Raw genomic sequence first — 15931 nt, 5'->3', positions numbered from 1 at the left:
TTGTTATTTATTAAAGTAGGAAATGTTTGCAGAGATCATTGATTATCACTGAATTTACAATATTACTTTATCCTGAAAGAATGTCATTTGTTTGCTTCTAAGGGCTGGTGTTTGATTTTTTATAGGCCAGTCAACACATGCAATGGAGATGTTGAGTTCCTGCGCCATATCTTTCTGCAAGTCTGCCAAGGCTGAACGTGCTGTTGCCAAGTCAATTCTGACATTGGCTAAATGGATCCAGGCAGAATGGAAGGAAATTTCAGGGCAGCTGAAACAGGTTTACAGAGCTCAGCAGCAGCAGAACTTGACAGGTCTTTCTACTTTATCTAAAAACATACTCACTCTAATTGAACTACCATCTGTTAATACAATGGAAGAAGAGTATCCTCGGATTGAGAGCGAATCTACAGGTAGGATTTGTTTGGTTAGCTTTAAAATACTAATTTTAGAAGTTATTTCCCCCTATTTTAAAGTTTACAGTGTTAGGCTGGCTATAATTGGCCACAAAAACTGTCTCTGTGGAAATTTAGTATATTATATTACCCAGAAGTGACTAAAGCACATTTCTTTAGCATCTGATGCCACTGTGGAAGTCACTGAACTCCGCCTCCCAGGCCTTACTTCCCACCTCCCCAGTTCATGGTGCTTTTATGGACCTTGATGTTTTTCCTGGCAGTAAGGTCCTGCCCATGATATCTAAAATTCTACCTCATGCTAGGAAGAACAACAAAGATACAGAATAGTGGCCTCTGGTCCCGTTGACTGGTGGGGCACAGAAACTACAGAAAGGTTCACGTTTCACATCCTGACACTAGTGCTAGTAACAGAAGGGTGCTCGACAAATAGGGTGGTTAATTCATGCAGTGTTTGAGTGCCTGTTAATGGTAGGCACCATTGTCCAGGTTTTACAGATTGGGAGATAACTAACCTTTTTGCTGAAACATGAAAATTTTGTTCATGTCGTTCATTTTGTTGTTGTGAAGCCTAGAATTGTAGTTACTTACATTGGTCTTACTAAGTAATTCTAATCTATGCACTATAGGGGTCTTTATTCACAAGGGATATGTCTTGTGATCATTATAAATCTTCATATTGGCAAGTGGCACTATAGCAGGAGATTTCTTCACTTCTAAACTGGAAATAAAGATATTTACCTCATGAATCTTTGATTGAATGAAATTGTATACTCATCACCTATCTATTATTTTTGCCAGAATGTTTAAGCTGAATCTAATTGTGAGGAAATGGCCAGTCAAATCCAAAATACAAGACATTCTAGAACACATCTGACACCTGAACTGTTCGTAAAGTTCAGTATCATGAAAGACATTGATGTGTTTTACAGGGTGATAATTTAAGCTTACTTGGGAAGCTGAGTGATTCATTTCAACATATTAGCCTTTTAGAAAAGCATAATACAAATGTGTGCTTTATCAAATTATGTGCTATATAACGTTATAGAACTTATTATTTGCAGATAGTAAAATCCTAAAATGTTAATGGGAATGCCATTAGAAATTTATGAATGTGACATTGTTATTTTTTTCTCCGCTATGGCAGTACATATTGGAGTTGGAGAACCTGACTTCATTTTGGGACAGTTGTATCACCTATCTTCAGTACAGGCGCCTGAAGTAGCCAAATCTTGGGCAGCGTTGGCTAGTTGGGCTTACAGGTGGGGCAGAAAGGTGGTTGACAATGCTAGGTATGTACGTTGAAATGTGTAATTTATTTAATGCATTGCAAAATAGAGATTTTTTTTTATAAATTTATTTATTTTATTTATTTATTTTTGGCTGCATTGGGTCTTCGTTGCTGCGCGTGGGCTTTCTCTAGTTGCGGTGAGCGGGCTTCTCATTGCAGTGGCTTCTCTTGTTGCGGAGCACGGGCTCTAGGCGTGGGCTTCAGTAATTGTGGCACATGGGCTTAGTAGTTGTGGCTCGTGGGCTCTAGAGTGCAGGCTCAGTAGTTGTGGCACACGGGCTTAGTTGCTCCGCGGCATGTGGGATCTTCCTGGACCAGGGATCGAACCCATGTCCGCTGCATTGGCAGGCGGATTCTTAACCACTGCGCCACCAGGGAAGCCCACAAACTAGAGATTTAAAATCTCTGCTGACACGGCGAAGTTTCGGTAGCTGAAATACTGATGATTTGTTTTATTTTTACAGTCAGGGAGAAGGTGTTCGTCTGCTGCCTAGAGAAAAATCTGAAGTTCAGAATCTGCTCCCAGACACTATAACCGAAGAAGAAAAAGAGAGAATATATGGTATTCTTGGTCAAGCTGTTTGTCGGCCAGCGGGGATTCAGGCAAGGAAAACATGATACAGTGTTTGGGGGAAATAGTGTCAAGTTCACTGTTCTAAATCACATATACTTGATTAAATGTTTTGTTTCAAATGAAACTTTGATAAGATGAAGGTGAGTTAAAGTATTTTTCTAATAAGAAGAATGTGATTTCTTGAGAAATCAAGTCATTTCCTTAGGGTCCTGTTAAAAAAGGTGAAGTTTGTTTTATGTAGATTTCTCTTTTAATTGCTCTTCTGATCAGAAATTCTTAATACTGGCTTGGAATCTTTTAAAATATGCCAGTGTCTAAGCCCTTCTCCACATATTCTGGATGGAACGTTTGTGTATGTGTTGGGGATGGGAGGGTTTATTGAAGTTTTACTAGGTGATTCTAAATTATACAGCCATAGCTGAAAACCAGCAGACTAGATGGTCTGTAGGATTTACTCCCTCCCCTCTCAAAGTTCTATGAATTCTAGAATGTTATAACTATTAAGTATTTAGTTGTAGACTTTAGAAGTTTGCATTTTATTTGCTGAGATAAAACTGTGTTGACTTAATTCTTGCTCTAGACTTCAGCATATATCAGTGTCTATCAAAGCTGGTGTTAAGTACGTGTGCAGTACTGTAGAGAGAGTAAGGTAATTCTCTGCAGGCAGAGTATTATGTTGTAACTCTGAAGCATTTAAATTCCCCAAATCAAAATCTTTGATCTTTGCTAAATGCTTATATCCTTCATCATTAGCTACATTAGTGAATATATCATAAAGAGAAGCATAGTAACATTGATTTAATATGTATAACACTATGTGGAGTATTTTGGTCATAAATGAGAAAATGCTTGCATATATTAGGAAAATCACGTACCTTTTTCCCTTTTTTAATTTGTGCCCAGAAATAGCAAATTTTTTTGCCCTATTTTTCTTCAGGATGAAGATATAACACTTCAGATAACAGAAAGTGAAGATAATGAGGAAGATGACATGGTTGATGTTATCTGGCGTCAGTTAATATCAAGCTGCCCATGGCTTTCAGAACTCGATGAAAGTGCAACAGAAGGAGTTATTAAAGTGTGGAGGAAAGTTGTAGATAGAATCTTCAGCCTGTACAAACTATCTTGCAGTGCATATTTTACTTTCCTTAAACTCAATGCTGGTCAGGTAGGTAGCACAGTGTTCTGTTAGGAAAGTTTATTTGAAATTTCTTTTCTAGTAGATGAAAACAGTATTCTGAATTGTCTTATTTTTCCCTTTTGTTTTTCATCCTTAGATTCCTTTAGATGAAGATGACCCTCGGCTACATTTAAGTCACAGAGCAGAGCAGAGCACGGACGACGTGATTGTGATGGCCACGTTGCGATTGCTCAGATTGCTTGTGAAGCATGCTGGAGAGCTTAGGCAGTATCTGGAACATGGCTTGGAAACAACACCGACTGCGCCATGGAGAGGTGATAGTCTAAATAAAATGTTTCAGGAAAAATTATTTCTGGGTAGAATATAATAAGACTGTTGAAAAATAATATAGTTCCTTGGACTTCCCTGGAGGTCCAGTGGTTAAGACTCTGTGCTTCCACTGCAGAGGGGCACGGGTTCAATCGCTGGTCGGGGAACTAAGATCACACATGCCGAGTGGTGTGGCCAAAAAAAAAAAGTTCCTCTATGTTTACTATTTGAATGTGTTATGAAATAGCTATATTAGTTCATAGGACACTCTGGACTGCTTGTTATACCACTTCCCTCCCACCTTTCAGAGAAATGGAAGGCTGAGAGGCGGAAGCTTTTTATATACAAAAGGAATTTTGGAGAGAGTGGTAAGAATAAGTTTCAAAAACTTTCATATACCCTTTGAAAGTATTGTCTGTTTCTGCCTTCTTTTACAGGCACTCACGAAAATATATTTCTCTATAACATTTTTGAATTGCTTAGGATTTTGATTATAGCTCTGTACCCCAACTAAACTTGCAAATCAAGAACTATTGTGTATGGTTCTTTGCTATCACAGGGAGAAATTTGAGGTTCTTAGAACTAATGCTGACATATATCAAGTTTTATCCTTTTGCCTCCACCATGTTGACTGTTTTTAATAACTTTAAAGTATTTTTCTTTCTTATCCTGAAGGAATTATTCCACAACTTTTCTCACGCTTAAACCACCCTGAAGTGTATGTGCGCCAAAGTATTTGTAACCTTCTCTGCCGTGTGGCTCAAGATTCCCCACATCTCATATTGTATCCTGCAATAGTGGGCACCATATCGCTTAGTAGTGAATCACAGGCTTCAGGTAAGGAATTTTAAATACTGCTACTTTAAGTATAAATGAGTTTGCAAACAACGTTTGTTAGGTAAAATTTTTTGAGCTTTATGTTCCAGAGTTGATAGAGTTTGTAATTTTTCCATAATAATAATAGTAAAAATAGTAACACCATTTATTGAGTAACTACCGTGTCTGGCAGTAGGATGTGTGCTTTACACGATATCTTCAGTCTCACAGTAACCCACCAAGGCTTGGAGAAATCTCAGGTTCACCGAGCTGAATTAACTGGCAGACAAGGATTGAAAATAAGTTCTGGACTCTGGCTGGGGGAACACTTTATTTGTTGAGACTCATTTATTATATTTTCCCCCATTTATCTTTTATTAGCTTATAATATTAATAAATTTAGAAGCTGAACTTGTAAAAAGGCAGACTATCCATGATCTTTGGTCAACTTAGTGCACAGAAGGCAAAATTAGTTAAATGAGTGCTCTGGGATCAAATACATTATTGATGTTTTCCCTAACTCAACATATGCACATGGGAGAAGTATCCAAATTATACCTTATTCTCCCATTTCACTTTAGGAAATAAATTTTCCTCTGCAATTCCAACTTTACTTGGCAATATTCAAGGAGAAGAATTGCTGGTTTCTGAATGTGAGGGAGGAAGTCCTCCTGCTTCTCAAGATAGCAATAAGGATGAGCCTAAAAGTGGATTGAATGAAGACCAAGCCATGATGCAGGATTGCTACAGCAAAATTGTAGATAAACTGTCCTCTGCAAACCCAACTATGGTGTTACAGGTACAAAAAAACCAACTCATATGTTTTAAAATAAATTTTTATTGTAACCACCCCCCCCCCACCCAAAAAAACCCAAAAAAACTCACCTAAAAACTAAACCCATAAAACTGTTACGGAAATATTATTCAAGGAGTAAAGCTTTTAAAATAACCAAAATTGGTTTTATAAATCTTTACGGATAGAATCACTGATCAAGGTTCTCTAATTGGATAATGAACAAGATGCACACATTTCACTTGCAATATCCAGTGTTTGCAGAACTGTGCTGTGTGTAGATTTGTAGATGAGCATATTTGGATGTGCCGTGTGTGCAGGTTCAGATGCTCGTGGCTGAGCTGCGCAGGGTCACTGTTCTCTGGGATGAGCTCTGGTTGGGAGTTCTGTTACAGCAACACATGTATGTCCTGAGACGAATTCAGCAGCTGGAAGATGAGGTGAAGAGAGTCCAGAACAACAATACCTTACGCAAGTATGTTTTCATATACTTACACTCCAAAAACATAGCTGCCTCTTTTTTTTTTTTTAATGTAAAATACATATAAAGTTTGCTGTTTTAACTAATTTTAAGTGTACAATTCAGTTGCAGTAAGTACATTCACAGTGTTATGTCAAATTCCGGAACTTATCCATCATCCCAAACAGCTCCGTACCCATTTAATAGTACTTCCCTTCTCCCCTATCCCCAGCCCCTGGTTACCACTATTTTGCTTTCTGTCTTTATGAATTTGACTATTCTAAGTACCTCGTGTGACTGGTATCATACAGTATTTGTCCTTCTGTGTCTGGTTTATTTCACTTATCATAATGTTTTGAAGGTTCATTCCATGTTGTAGCATGTATCAGAATTTCCTTCCTTTTTATTGCTGAATAACATTCCATCGTATGGATATACCACGTTTTATTTATGCACTCATCTGTCAATGGACACTTGAGTTGCTCACTCATGAGTGCATGAGATGCACTCATCTGTCAATGGACACTTGAGTTGCTCTTGTCTTTTGGCTGTTGTAAACAATGCTTCTGTCAGCATTGCTTTACAAATATCTGTTTGAGTCCCTGCTTTTAATTGTGTGTGAGCCAATGGATTTGCTGGGTCAGATAGTAATTCTATGTTTAACTTGTAGATGAACTGGTAAACTGGGTTCCAATTTCTCCATATCCTTGCCAACATTTGTTATTTTCTGTCTTTTTGATAGTAACGTCCTACTGTGTGTGAAATGGTATCTTGTGGCTTTGATTTGCATTTCTCTAATGACTAATAATGTTGAGCGTATTTTCATGTGCTTATTGAGCATTTGTATACCTCCTTTGGAGAAGTGTCTATTTGAAACCTTTGCCCATTTTTGAACTGGGTTGTTTTATTGTTGTTGAGTTTTAGGGGCTCTCTAAATATTCTGGATATTAATCCCTTATCATACACATGATTTGCAAATATTTTACCCCTGTTTTATGCATTGTCTTTTGCACTCTCTTGAGTGAAAAAAAATGTCTTTTTTTTTTAAAAAATCTATTTCTGGCTGTGTTGGGTCTTTGCTGCACGCGGGCTTTCTCTAGTTGCAGAGAGCAGGGGCTACTCTTCGTTGTGGTGCGCGGGCTTCTCATTACGGTGGCTTGTCTTGTTGCGGAGTGTGGGCTTCAGTAGTTGTGGCACGTGGGCTCAGTAGTTGTGGCACACGGGGTTAGTTGCTCTGTGGCATGTGGGATCTTCCTGGACCAGGGATCGAACCCGTGTGCCCTGCATTGGCAGGCAGATTCTTAACCACTGCGCCACCAGGGAAGTCCAAAAAAATGTCTTTTGATGCACATGATTTTTTAGTATTGATGTAGCCCAGTTTATCAATTTTTTCTTTTGTTTTCTTCTAAGAGTTTTAAATAAAGCCTTAGCTTTTATGTTAAGGTCTTTGATCCATTTTGGCTTATTTTTTGACACATAGTAAAAGGTAAGAGTTCAGCTTCATTCTTTTGTAAGCACATATCCAGCTTTCCCGGCACCACTTGTTGAAAAGAGAAGGCGCCCCTTTTATATGCTGGATTTTTTGCAATGCTGTTTTTAGTCAGTTACTTTGCTAATATTTTATTACTTTATTTTGACTATTCTTTGATACTGTTTACTTACACTTGACAATTAAATTGTTCCTTGTTTGTATTGAACTCTTTACATCTTTCTGGTCAGAGAAGAGAAAATTGCAATCATGCGGGAGAAGCACACGGCTTTGATGAAGCCCATTGTGTTTGCTTTGGAGCATGTGAGGAGCATCACGGCGGCCCCTGCAGAAACGCCTCATGAAAAGTGGTTTCAGGATAACTACGGTGATGCAATAGAAAATGCCCTAGAAAAACTGAAGACACCATCAAACCCTGCAAAGCCTGGAAGCAGCTGGATTCCATTTAAAGAGGTACAGAAAAATCTCAAGAATGCTACTGAAATAGGAAATTCCCTGAGATAAAAAATTTAAGTAAGGGGACTCTTTTTACTTAGAACACAAGAGAACTTTCTAAGCCCATGGAAGGCAGTCAGTGGTCAGTTGCTTGTAAAGAGTATAGAGAAAGGTGTTTTCTTCATTTTTGAGAATTTGAGGGTGAGTGGGCCTAGGGTGGCAAACTTAAATCTACTGAGGGTTCACTCCAGGGAAGAATATACTGTAAGAAATTAGACAAGGAAGGAGCTGTGGCCTTGAGCTAAATATTGACTGCCTGCTATATTCTTCTCATAAAAGATTAAGAAATTTAATCTTGGACCTATGTAGTTTTTCTTGGTGGAGTGGTATTCAGTATTTCTAACAGACAAAATATTCACATGTAACAACATCATTTTTTATAAGGAATTCTTTGACAGCAGTTCTGCATAGCCTGTTTGAGAGATGATTAGTGTATTTAAATACTTGGGAATCCTTATCTTTTATGTTTTGGTCCCCTTAATTCTGTATGTTCTTTGGTTTTCATCTGTTTCAGCAATAGCACCACTAGTTGGGGGAGCCTGTTTATTTATTTATTTTAAATTTATTTATTTTATTTTTCACTGTGTTGGGTCTTTGTTGCGGTGTGCGGGCTACTCATTGCAGTGGCTTCTCTTGTTGCAGAGCACGGGCTCTAGGCACGAGGGCTTCAGTAGTTGTGGCACGTGGGCTCAGTAGCTGTGGCACGTAGGCTCAGTAGTTGTGGCTCGCGGGCTTTAGAGCGCAGGCTCAGTAGTTGTGGCACACGGGCTTAGTTGATCTGCGGCACGTGGGATCTCCCCGGACCAGGGCTCGAACCCGTGTCCCCTGCATTGGCAGGAGGGTTCTTAACCACTGCGCCACCAGGGAAGCCCGGGGGAGCCTATTTAAGCTACCTTGTAGCTTTTTTTCTTATCCCTTCTTTCCCTATCCCTTTCCTATATTGCTCTTGACTGATTTCCTTAGCTTTAGTAATGAAAAAACTATTAAAAGATACAGTGTAGAGACAAAAAGTACACCTGACTTTAACTAGTAAATGCAAAGTAGAGGAAACTAGAGGAAATGCTAAATTCAGGGGAAATGCCTTAGAAGCACAAGATAAGAGCACTAACATGAAGGATGAAGTTTATTATGTGTGGACTAGCCAAAACTTGTTTCCTCGTGTTCCAGCAGTAGTTTCTTGCTTCTTTGTGTTCTTCTCAGTAAATCAACCAAGAAATCCAGAGGAGGAGACAGGGAGAATACTTTTTTTTTTTAATTGAAGTATAGTTGATTTATAATGTGGCGTTACTTTCTGCTGTACAGCAAAGTGACTCTTTTATATATATAGATTTACATTCTTTTTCATATTCTTTTCCATTATGGTTTATCCCAGGATACTGAATACAGTTCCCGGTGCTCTACAGTAGGGCCTTGTTCATCCATCCTATGTATACTAGTTTGTATCTGCTGATCCCAGTCTTTCCCCCACCCCCACCCCCTTCCCAGGGGGAATACTTTTTAAAAACCCCGTGTGTGTGTGTGAAATAAGTCATAGAGAAAAATTTTAGAAGTCCTATGTCCCTCCATAATTATATCTCCCTTTCCACAACCACTGCTCTGAATTTTGAATTAATCATTACTTACTTTAAAAAAACAGTTTTTATTGATACATTTCTAAATGGTATATTGTTTAGCTTCTCCTGTTTTTGAGCTTCATATAAATGAGATTATATTGTATGTACATGCATGTGTTTACCACTTCCATAATTGATGGATCAGCATTAGGTTTTTGTTTTTGTTTTTTTTTAATGTCATCCATATTTTGTATACAGCTGAACATTGATAGATTATGGGACAATACCACAGTTTATCCTTTGTCCTGTCAGTGGATACTTGAGGTGTTTCCAGTTGTCTTTTTCCTTTTATGAACAAATGTTGCTAAAGATTGATTTAAAAATTTTCACATGAAAGCAGAGCCCAGAGTTTATTAAATCAGGTATAGATTATTGAGTTAGCTACAAGTAGAGATACAGCTATACATGATCCACTCCTGTGAGTTATTAGAAGAGATTGTGTGTTTTTCTGCATACTTAAAGTAGTCAGAGCTCTAAATTGTTACCACATTTTCAGATGGCTTCCTTAAGGGTGTGTCTACCTGACAGCCAATAGCTGGCTATATCTTTTGCTCTATTGCAAGGACTGAAGTGACTTGTTTGGGCATTGATTGGCCATAACTTAACAGTGGGGAATATGCTACAAGCCTTGAATTTTGTGATCACAGTAGTGATTTCTTTCCATCTGCTATGATTTCATTGCATATTTGTACAGAGGAGGTGGGAGAGGTCTGAACAAAGTAGAAATCACCTAGAGCATATCAGCACACCAGTGTTTCCCCTCCCAGGATGGCCCAAATATGTAACATCAAATTAAATGTAAGAACTAGACAAGAGGTGTTTGTATTTTAAATTTATCTTTAAGCCAGATTGAATGTAGAAGAAAATAAGTGTTGTAATGGTACTGTAAACTTTTCCTATCTTAAATATAGATAATGCTGAGTTTGCAACAGAGAGCACAGAAACGTGCAAGTTACATCTTGCGTCTTGAAGAAATCAGCCCGTGGCTGGCTGCCATGACTAACACTGAAATTGCTCTTCCTGGAGAAGTCTCAGCCAGAGACACTGTCACAATCCACAGTGTGGGTGGAACCATCACAATCTTACCTACCAAAACGAAGCCAAAGAAACTTCTCTTTCTCGGATCAGATGGGAAGAGCTATCCTTATCTTTTTAAAGGTGGGATTTAAAAGAAGAACATTAGTCTGATTATTAACACTGTGTGTGTGTGTGTGTGTGTGTGTGTGTGTGTGTGTGTGTGTTAGGATTGTTTTAGGTGAATATCTGTATGTCGTGAATAGCCTGGAGTATCCTGTATTTTGATAGAAGTGGTTGGAGGTTGTGTAGTGTGATTTTCCATTGCTTCCTCTCTTCTTGCTTATGAACTTATACAAGCAGGGCAACTGAGGTACAGCTAATAATGCTAGTATCTAATACCTTGTGACTGAATAGAATGTTCTCTAATGCTCTCATTGTGCTTCTTTGGCTGTCAGTTCTTGACTGCTGTTGCTAATTGAGAGGGACACAAAAAAGTGGTATGTTTCCGGTCCTATCCCATTGCACTTCACCCCATCTGGTCACCTACTCTAGCTACTTTAATTTTGTTTCCATAGGATTGGAGGATTTACATCTGGATGAGAGAATAATGCAATTTCTGTCTATTGTAAATACTATGTTTGCTACAATCAATCGCCAGGAAACACCCCGTTTCCATGCTCGACACTATTCTGTAACACCACTAGGAACTCGATCAGGCCTAATCCAGTGGGTGGATGGAGCCACACCCTTATTTGGTCTTTACAAACGATGGCAACAACGGGAAGCTGCCTTACAAGCACAAAAGGTTGATTAAAATTAAAATATGTGCTTTTATTTGAATGTTAATAAACAGGTATATGTATTAGTCTGTTCTCTGATATATGTGACATATTTCTAGTCTTACTGCCCTTGAGGATTTTTCCAAGTTTATAAGAGTTAAAGAAGGAGTAGACACAACTTTAAATTTGGAGTTAATCACCGTGGCATCCTATTTTGTACCTGTGAAATTTATTATGATTTAGAACAGTTTTTTAGAATTCATTTTAGCTGAGTGCTTAGTGTATATGACAGGAGTAGTACTAAGTACTACAGATAAGAAGATAAATTTTTAAACAGTCACAACTTCAGGTTCCAACATCTAGACAAATAAAATGAATCTAAGTAGGGTAGGTATGGGAAGGAGCAAGAGTTTGAAAGGCTTCAAATTTTTTTAGGTAGGCATAGGAGACTACAGAACAATTACTGAGGGGGTAAATTGGAGGTGGAATTAGAGAAGGGCTATTTAAATTTTTGTCTAAGGTGTTTCTGAATATCTGTTGTTAATTTTACATTGATTAAGTCATATTGGTGAAGAATGAAATACGTACAATAAATGAGTGATAAATTTTAAACAGAATTATATGTTACAAAGAAGAATGTAACTTGGATGTTGAGCTTGAATTGAACCTCAAGAAAATATAACAGTAGACAGAGTTTTCAATAAAGTAGTAATACCGAATTAAGAAAATGATATGTAGATTGTAAGAAAGATGCCTAGTCCAGACAACTTGGCTATTTGATGGATGAGATTTAGCTAGCTAAGTAGAGAGTTCCACTGAAAAACCAGTTTTTAAAATACTGCTGTATATTCAAGGTAATCTTTATCCTTATTTAAACAAAGTTGATCTTTTCTTTAAAAAAATTTTTTTTAAAGGCCCAAGATTCCTACCAAACTCCTCAGAATCCTGGAATTGTACCCCGTCCTAGTGAACTTTATTATAGTAAAATTAGTCCTGCTTTGAAAGCAGTTGGACTTAGTCTGGATGTGTCCCGACGGGATTGGCCTCTTCATGTGATGAAGGCAGTATTAGAAGAGTTAATGGAGGCCACGCCCCCAAATCTCCTTGCTAAAGAGCTTTGGTCATCTTGCACCACCCCTGATGAATGGTGGAGAGTCACACAGGTATGTGTTTTGTTTTAGACTATCATCAGTATTATTGTTTCTTTGCCTGCTTCCTGTCTTGTCTTGTTCACCCTCCTCCTGCCTCCCTCCAGACTTGGTAGTTTGAGACCTGCATTTGAATCTTATATTACATTTATTTTTATGAGGCATGGCCATGACTGTATGAAGGCAGAATGGAGGGGATTATGGATGAAATGAAAAGGAGAATAAAAACTTTAGAAAGGGAAAAACTAGAGAGGCTGAAGAATAGTTTTGTTTTTTTAAATCCTGCATTCTGATAATGATTAAGTAGGACCGACCAGTGTCGTATGCTGCTGCTCAGTGCAGAGTTTCTGTGACCACATGCAGCATCCCTGAAGAGTGCTAGCTATTTATTTAGAAATAAGGGAGTAGGATTATGGAGGTTTGTAAATTTTAGAGAATCAAGTCCATGTTGGAAGGAAATTTGCTAATGATGCTTAACTTGCTCCCCCATCCCCTCTTCTTCAGTCTTATGCCAGATCTACTGCAGTCATGTCTATGGTCGGATACATAATTGGCCTTGGAGATAGACATCTGGATAATGTTCTCATAGATATGACGACTGGAGAGGTTGTTCACATAGATTACAATGTTTGCTTTGAAAAAGGTAAAATTAAAGTGGACTTTTTACATGAGGGTCGAATTTATTTTGGTGAAAGGACAAAAATATAATGATTTATCTTTTCAAGGAAAAAGCCTTAGAGTTCCTGAGAAAGTACCTTTTCGAATGACACAGAACATTGAAACAGCACTGGGTGTAACTGGAGTAGAAGGTGTTTTTAGGCTTTCATGTGAGCAGGTATGTGGTTTTTTTTCTCTTACACCTCTTAGTGTACTTGTTTAAATCAACAAATCCTTTGGAATGAAAAACTACATTTTAATGAGGAAACTTGTGGCAAAACTTAATTAAAAGTCTTCTGAAACAGGTTCTACACATTATGCGGCGTGGCAGAGAGACTCTGCTGACGCTGCTAGAGGCCTTTGTGTATGACCCCCTGGTGGACTGGACAGCTGGGGGTGAGGCCGGGTTTGCTGGTGCCGTCTATGGTGGAGGGGGCCAGCAGGCCGAGAGCAAGCAGAGCAAGAGAGAGATGGAACGAGAGATCACTCGCAGCCTTTTTTCTTCGAGAGTAGCTGAAATTAAGGTGAGGCCAATGATAATAATTCATCATCGTCTTTTAGTTAATAGTTAACGTGTCCAGGACTTCCCTGGTGGCACAGTGGTTAAGGCTCTGCCCTCCCAATGCAGGGGGCCCAGGTTCGACCCCTGGTCCGGGAACTAGATCCCACATGCATGCCGCAACTAAGGAGCCCGCCTGCCACAACTAAGACCTGATGCAACCAAATTAAAAAAAAAAAAAGTAGTTAACATGTCCAGGGAATTCCCTGGCAGTGCAGTGGTTAGGACTCGGCGCTTTCACTGCCGGGGCCTAGGTTCCAGCCCTGGTCGGGGAACTAAGATCCCGCAAGTTGTGTGGCACAGCCAAAAAAAAAAAAAAGTTAACGTGTCCATAAAAAAGTTGAGTGAAACTTTTTCTTTTTTTTTTTAAATTAATTAATTTATTTATTTTTGGCTGCATTGGGTCTTCGTTGCTGTGCATGGGCTTTCTCTAGTTGCGGCGAACAGGGCTACTCTTCGTTGCGGTGCGTGGGCTTCTCATTGTGGTGGCTTCTCTTGTTGCAGAGCACGGGCTCTAGGCACGTGGGCTTCAGTAGTTGTGGCACATGGACTCAGTAGTTGTGGCGCACGGGCTTGGTTGCTCCGTGGCATGTGGGATCTTCCCAGACCAGGGCTCGAACCCGTGTCCCCTGCATTGGCAGGCAGATTCTTAACCACTGTGCCCCCAGGGAAGTCCAAGAGTGAAACTTTTTCTAAAAATTGGTTTTATACGACTGTAGTGTATAATACTGAAATGGCAGCAAAGTAAGGCGCAGTTTGCTGTGATCTTTCACTAAGAAATGCTCCCATGCAAAGACACACAGTCACTCTCATACATGGAAGGTGGGTTAATGATTTGAAAAAATTATACCTTTTTTAATAGACTGAAAAGCGTTTACCAATGACGATTTTAAGTGTTCTTTACTTGTATAGCCTCCCTCCTTCTTGATTTTAATATCGTGGTAGCCAGTGATGCTCATCTTGTTTTGTGTGGCGTGGTGGTAACTGCATGTTATTGTGGAATTGAGTCTTCATTTATGGCTGTTTGAATTGACCACATTAGTTATCTTTGTAAAAATATGGCTGATGCCATCACACACACACACCCCGGCTTTGTTGAGATTTAAGTAGAGTAACATGTTCAGAATGTCCTTCTAACATGATCCTTCTGACAGACATCATCATATCTCACAGTCGGCCCTATATAAGAATCTTCCTAATAATGTTTTTTTACAGGTGAACTGGTTTAAGAATAGGGACGAGATGCTGGTTGTACTTCCCAAGCTGGACAGCAGTTTAGATGAATACCTGAGCTTGCAAGAGCAACTAACAGATGTGGAAAAACTGCAGGGCAAACTGTTGGAAGAAATAGAGTTTCTAGAAGGAGCTGAAGGAGTGGATCATCCTTCTCATACTCTGCAACACAGGTTTAAAACAAATGTTGAACTCTTATTTCTAAAGACATGCCATTAAGGATAATTTTTGTATTTTTGTGTAAACATTGTCAACTTGAACTAGAATTATTGCAGCAACTTAGATAAATAAAGCTCTCCCAAGAACTGCAGTTTCAAAGTGTTAATAAAGCAGAATTCAGTTAAATTTTCTGCTTTATTATATTTAATTTAAATGTTTGAGTAACTGTGGGAGATGGTGGACATGGGGGTTAGAACACTGAACTTGGATTCAGAAAACCTGGGGTTTGGTTTTCTCTCTACCGTTTGTATCTGAATCCTTATTCATTTGTACAGTGGATCTTGTCTACTTGGCTGAGTTTTTTTGAGCTTAAACTAAAAGTGATCTAAGTGAATGAACCTTGCACAGAGCAGCTGCCCAGCTCAGTGAAGGGTGGTTAAATGTACAAGTGCCAAACACTGCCGGAGACGCTGAGATAACGAAGACCTATCAAGTCTCAGTCTTCCATACTTCAAATAACTCGTAACCCTGGCAAATGTGGTAGAATTTTATTTAAAATGTTGTGAGTGTAGTTAGGGAACTCTGTAGGGTCAGGAAAAACCAGAGAAGGAAAGGACATTTGAGCAGTGCCCTCAAGATTGAAAAGGAGCTTACCAGCCAGTCCAAGTATAAGCAAAATGTACTTTCAGGGTGATGAAAAGTACACAGAAGAAAGAAGAGCAATCAAAAATTTTTCCTTCCATTAGGTATTCTGAACACACTCAACTACAGACTCAGCAAAGAGCTGTTCAGGAAGCAATCCAGGTGAAGCTGAATGAATTTGAACAGTGGATAACACATTATCAGGCTGCATTCAGTAATTTAGAAGCAACACAGCTGGCAAGTTTGCTTCAGGAGATAAGCACACAAATGGACCTTGGTATGGGTTGACTTATTTTAGATATACATGTGAGCATGTGGGTTTTGTTGTTGTTGTGTTCATGTG

At 38.9% G+C, this 15931-nt stretch overlaps 1 protein-coding gene across 6 annotated transcripts in view; it reads left to right on the top strand.

Moving 5' to 3' along the window:
- Positions 1 to 15931, top strand: part of SMG1 (SMG1 nonsense mediated mRNA decay associated PI3K related kinase) — a 96153-nt gene that overhangs the window by 59382 nt on the left and 20840 nt on the right. For all 6 annotated transcript variants that reach the window (XM_036825390.1, XM_036825387.1, XM_036825385.1 and 3 more), the window contains 17 exons: positions 126 to 410; positions 1561 to 1705; positions 2169 to 2307; positions 3216 to 3446; positions 3556 to 3733; positions 4404 to 4565; positions 5126 to 5343; positions 5658 to 5812; positions 7517 to 7739; positions 10306 to 10552; positions 10987 to 11216; positions 12105 to 12353; positions 12843 to 12981; positions 13064 to 13173; positions 13301 to 13519; positions 14770 to 14960; positions 15693 to 15865. In XM_036825390.1, coding sequence (XP_036681285.1) covers positions 126 to 410; positions 1561 to 1705; positions 2169 to 2307; positions 3216 to 3446; positions 3556 to 3733; positions 4404 to 4565; positions 5126 to 5343; positions 5658 to 5812; positions 7517 to 7739; positions 10306 to 10552; positions 10987 to 11216; positions 12105 to 12353; positions 12843 to 12981; positions 13064 to 13173; positions 13301 to 13519; positions 14770 to 14960; positions 15693 to 15865 — 3294 coding nt within the window. The remainder of the gene's footprint in view (positions 1 to 125; positions 411 to 1560; positions 1706 to 2168; positions 2308 to 3215; positions 3447 to 3555; positions 3734 to 4403; positions 4566 to 5125; positions 5344 to 5657; positions 5813 to 7516; positions 7740 to 10305; positions 10553 to 10986; positions 11217 to 12104; positions 12354 to 12842; positions 12982 to 13063; positions 13174 to 13300; positions 13520 to 14769; positions 14961 to 15692; positions 15866 to 15931) is intronic.

The sequence above is a fragment of the Balaenoptera musculus genome, chromosome 15 (genome assembly GCF_009873245.2).
Source record: "Balaenoptera musculus isolate JJ_BM4_2016_0621 chromosome 15, mBalMus1.pri.v3, whole genome shotgun sequence".
Lineage (NCBI taxonomy): Eukaryota > Metazoa > Chordata > Mammalia > Artiodactyla > Balaenopteridae > Balaenoptera > Balaenoptera musculus.
This window is presented reverse-complemented; position numbering and strand designations above follow the sequence as displayed.